This window comes from Morone saxatilis, unplaced genomic scaffold (genome assembly GCF_004916995.1).
Source record: "Morone saxatilis isolate NCDOM2014 unplaced genomic scaffold, NCSU_SB_2.0 Contig23, whole genome shotgun sequence".
NCBI lineage: Eukaryota > Metazoa > Chordata > Actinopteri > Moronidae > Morone > Morone saxatilis.
The window spans coordinates 19436157-19440789 of NW_023339796.1; the positions used below are offsets into that span (position 1 = coordinate 19436157).

General features: G+C 41.1%; 2 protein-coding genes across 2 annotated transcripts; one reads left to right on the top strand and one right to left on the bottom strand.

Moving 5' to 3' along the window:
• Positions 1 to 386: 386 nt before the first annotated feature.
• On the bottom strand, positions 387 to 2065 carry zp3f.2 (zona pellucida glycoprotein 3f, tandem duplicate 2; the record flags this gene model as incomplete). The annotated part of the gene is given in 7 exon segments (XM_035671051.1): positions 387 to 475; positions 553 to 655; positions 733 to 913; positions 995 to 1086; positions 1458 to 1561; positions 1644 to 1828; positions 1931 to 2065. Coding segments are annotated over 7 exon segments (821 nt in total), but the record flags the coding sequence as incomplete, so codon positions are not given.
• A 668-nt stretch (positions 2066 to 2733) lies between these two features.
• nedd8l (NEDD8 ubiquitin like modifier, like) lies at positions 2734 to 4605 on the top strand. The gene is made up of 4 exons (XM_035670357.1): positions 2734 to 2896; positions 3855 to 3902; positions 3998 to 4080; positions 4179 to 4605. The coding sequence occupies exons 1-4, from the start codon at positions 2879 to 2881 to the stop codon at positions 4300 to 4302; spliced, it is 273 nt and encodes a 90-aa protein (XP_035526250.1). The 5' UTR covers positions 2734 to 2878; the 3' UTR covers positions 4303 to 4605.
• The last annotated feature ends 28 nt before the right edge of the window (positions 4606 to 4633 follow it).

Genomic DNA, 4633 nt, shown 5'->3' on the forward strand with positions numbered 1-4633 from the left:
CAGTAATCAAAGCAAAGGGTGGACCATTTTGAGGGAATCTAAAATATTAAAAACATGTTTTGAGTTATTTCACTTTTTGTGTTACTACTAATTCCATGTTGTTCATTCATAGTTTTGATTGCCTTCAGTGAAGAATCTACAATGTATAAATCAAGTCATGAAAAATAAGAGAAAAACCAATTAAATGGAGTAAGCTGTGTGTCCAACTTTTGACTGGTAGTGTATGTTAAGTTTGGAGTTATAGCTGTGTGGCAATTAGCTTAGATAAGCATAAAGACTGGACGCTAGCCATTTCCAAATTTATGCCATTGGCTCAGCAGTCACCAAACAACTTCCTGTTAATGCCACAACTTGTTTTACATTTATTTTGTATTATGCATGTTTACCTCCCATCTTCCTTTACATAATTGCAGGCTTTCTTGGTTTCGTCAACAACCTCAGGATCCCATGCAACCAGCTTACAGTGAATGTACACCTGTAGAGGACAGAACACACAGTAAAAGTGTGTTGCGTACAAAATATTCCTTATAGCAGTTACATTTACACACTCACCTCTCGAAGACCGAACTTGAAGGACTGCAGGTAAAGGATGAGTGCAGACAAGTGGTACCGAGGGAGGAACACAGAGTTTCCCACCATGCTTTCCAAAAGACACCTGAAGAAATTTAAATCTCAGATTAGCATGTTCTATTCTGGAACCACCATTGAAATTGACCAAAGTCTGAATCCTACCCCTTATTGCTGATGATGGGGTAAACCTGGCTGCTAGGCTGCAGCTCTGGTGTACTGGCTGCCACACATTCCTCCATGAGCAGCAGCAAGGGTTGATGAGACTTCTGCTCCACTGCCGCCCATATTGGCATGAACGAGCCCAGGGGGATGACATTTGTCTTTGCTACATTTGTTAATTGCTCTGTGGGGGGAAATAAAAACAGCTTAGGATGGGTCTTTGAGTATCCTCATGTTGCATTTATTTAGTAATGTGAGAACTCACCATTGAGGAGTGCCATGTGGAAGACCAGCCCTCCTCGACCTTCAGAAGTACCTGATCCAGGGTTCAGGAAAGGGGGAATCCACCTCTCAGGTCTGAAATGTAATAGCTCAGCTCACCTCACATTTCAGCTTTTAAACTGGAATTTCATTCAGAAAGCTAGAAATGTTTCTTCATATAGCACCTTTCATAGACACCAGTCACAGAGTGCTTCACAGTCAATTAAATACAAATAAAATCCAAGGGAATCAAATATAAAAACACCAGACAACATATACAAAAAAGGTGAAAATAAATAGGATAAAACAAAGAATTACATAAATGCATGTCTAAACAGATTTTTAGGAGAGCACCACATTTTAAAATCAATTCTAAAGTTAACAAGAAGCCAGCGATGGGGTTAAAATAGATTATGTGACCATCTGTTGGGTTGTATTAAGAGCCCAGCTCAGATAGATACTCTTACCTTTCATAAACACACTCAATAGGATACACAAAGGCTGCAGGTTTGGACTTTGGCTGCGGCCTGTAAGTCAGCTCAGTTTGATAGAGGAGACGTTTTCCTTTGATCTGTAGAAGAACAGGTCATTAAAGACACTTCAGAGGCTGCGTGGCATTTAGTCAAATATAGCAAATATAGCATTTACATTACCTGTCTTTTAAATTTGCAGTCAGAAAACTTGTAGTTGAAGAGCACTTCTCCCTGTCCGGTGGACAAAACAGTCAACTTAGATGGCATGCAGCTTCCCAGGAAGAGACGACCTGCGTATGGCACCAACTCGGCACTGATCTTCCAGGTGATTCTTACTGAGTCTTTTGCACAAACTACTTCGATCTCTGCAAACAGATAATGAGGATTCAGAGGTTTCCAGTTTCTGTACATGAAAGGCTGCTGTAAAAACGTACACACACATTTCTACATGCATATGCAAAGAATACCTGCATTGGCAACTGCTGATGCATAAACAGCAATGATTATCACGCACAGGTAAAGCTGAGTCCCCATGACTGAATGATCACATCATGGTGGTGCAGACCAAATTTTGTAGACTTCCTGCCAAATCAGCTGAATGATCAACAGGTGTGTGGGAGCAGGACAGCATTTAGTTAGTTAGTTTGTACTTCAGCTGGGCTGTTATTGTGTCACTGTCACAATTTCAAATTCATAGTTAAGTACATTTAGTCAAGTACTGTACTAAAGTATATTTTCTAATGTATTTATTTGTGCTTTCATTTTACTTTACCATACTTTATACCTCAACTTTACTACATTTCAAGGCAAATGCTGTACTTTTTACTCTGCTGCATTTATTTGATAGCTAGTTATTCATTACTTTAAAAGGTGATTGCCGACAAAACCTGATCACTTTATGAAAAAATACAATGATTAGAGATTAAGCTACTAAACAGTGAGGTAAATAGGTAAAATGAGCTCCACTTGGATCAGCGGCAACATCAAGAAGCTTACATGTTACTGCATCAGTAAATGATACAGTAATGTAATAGCACTCTGAAAGACTTAGTTTGCTGATAATACTTAATAATATAATAAATATATACCTTATAATGATATTTTCACTTAAGTAAATGTTTACTTTTAATTGCAGTGGGGCGTTTTTACAGCGTTACAGTTCTAGTTTTTCCTAAGTGAAGGATGTAAATATTTGTGTCCATAAGAAAGCTGCTGAGAGTTTCATCAGAGCGGAACCACTCTTCCAGCCACACGGAAGAGTGGTTCCGCGACGCCGCACCGCCCGGACCACTTAGCGTTGTACACAGGAAGTGAATTCAAGTCAGCCAGACAAGTGAGGTTGTAATTCGCTGCTGTACCAAGTGTTTGATCAGTAAACAGTTTCGTTTCGACCTGTACTATATTGTCTATTCAACATGCTGATCAAAGTCAAGGTAAGAGCATTGTATGGTGTCCTCCTCCTCCCCCGGCTCCTAGCTGCTGTTGTCGGGTAGCCCGCTAACATCACCGGCTCGCTACATTTATTTGTGTGTGGGGGGGCGGCAGGGGCGGCAGGGGCTTGTTTTATTCTAACTTGCCTATATGTCATTCTGTGCTTCAACATTTCTGTCTGGGTCGGCTCAGTATTTAAAGGAGCTGCCGTTCAGCTGTTGAAATGCTGCTTTAGTTTAGTCAGTAGCTGTTGTTTGGTAGCTTGCTAACTTGAGTTCAGCAGAGCAGGTTAGCCGCTCCCTGCGCGCTGCTGCAGCAACATGTCCGACCCTTGAGACCCTCTGTGCGGCTCCACAGCAAACCACAGACAGCACTGCTGGACAACACTTTCTCCTGTTACTGCTGGACGATTCGGCGAAGGCTCGGGAATAATGGATCACTTGTTTTGGGCGATTATTAGGCAAATATATATATATATATATGCCATATATTCTCTGGTTCCATTGTTTTATTGTTCAATTGTAAACTGAATATCTTTGAGTTTGAACTATTTATCAGACGAGGACGTACGTTTGGGCTCTAGTAAATTGTGGCTTTTTTCATTATTTTGTGTTTTATAGACTACCAATTAATATATTAGTAAAAAATATTTACTGTATAATGGAAATAATTGCAACTCTAGCTATGGCAGTGATCTCTAATCTAAATATCCCTGATGGAACCCTTTTAGCTAACTACTGCCAGTGTGTGGCCATGCTGAAAACACTTCCTGAAATTCCCAATTAGGTCACAAAATCTGATGGGTCACTGAATTTAGTGTCACAGTTTTAGACTGCTATGAAAAGTCTTTTTTCTGTGAATCCTGTCCTGTGTTGATTGAACAGTTCTGCTGCAGACTGTATGTGTCGGTTCAGAAACCAATGCTGGTGTTAATGCCATCATGTTAACATTATGTTTCAGACTCTCACTGGAAAAGAAATAGAGATCGACATTGAGCCCACAGACAAGGTGAAATATAACTGACTGTAAGATACTGTACTGTGTACTGTTTACTTTCAAGACGCTGTATGATTTCTAAATGTGTCGTTTTTGTGGAAACAAAGGTGGAGCGAATTAAAGAGAGGGTGGAAGAGAAGGAAGGGATCCCCCCGCAGCAACAAAGACTTATCTACAGTGGAAAACAGATGTGAGTTCCTCCATTGTGAATCATCTTGCTCTGTGGTAGCTGCGAAATGCTCTTCCTCCTCCTCAAGTCCTCTCTGAATTATCCTCTTTTGCTCCCAGGAACGATGAGAAGACAGCTGCAGACTACAAGATCCAGGGAGGCTCCGTGCTCCATCTTGTGTTGGCGCTAAGAGGCGGTTCGACGGTCTACAGGCCCTGCATACACCTCTCCTCCTCGTCATGAGTCGCTGTTGTGATGGGGCCAGTCGAGTGCCAACGCTTTAGGTGTCTGTCACAGTCCAACCATGTTACAGCACAGAGATCTGAAATCCCACACTCCCGGGCCGACGCAAACAAAAAAAATGAATCAACCAACAACAGCAATGAAAAGAAAAGAAAAAGGACGTTCTAATTCCTTTATAGGTGTTTTTTTGTAAACCCACATTGGCTTTCTGAGTTTGACCAGTTGATGCAGGCACCCATGCAGTACAGAAGACAGTTTGAGAACACTGTGGTCTTTTTGCTTGTGAATAAATGCTGAAGTTGATGTAAGCGTTGTCCTCTAACACACACAC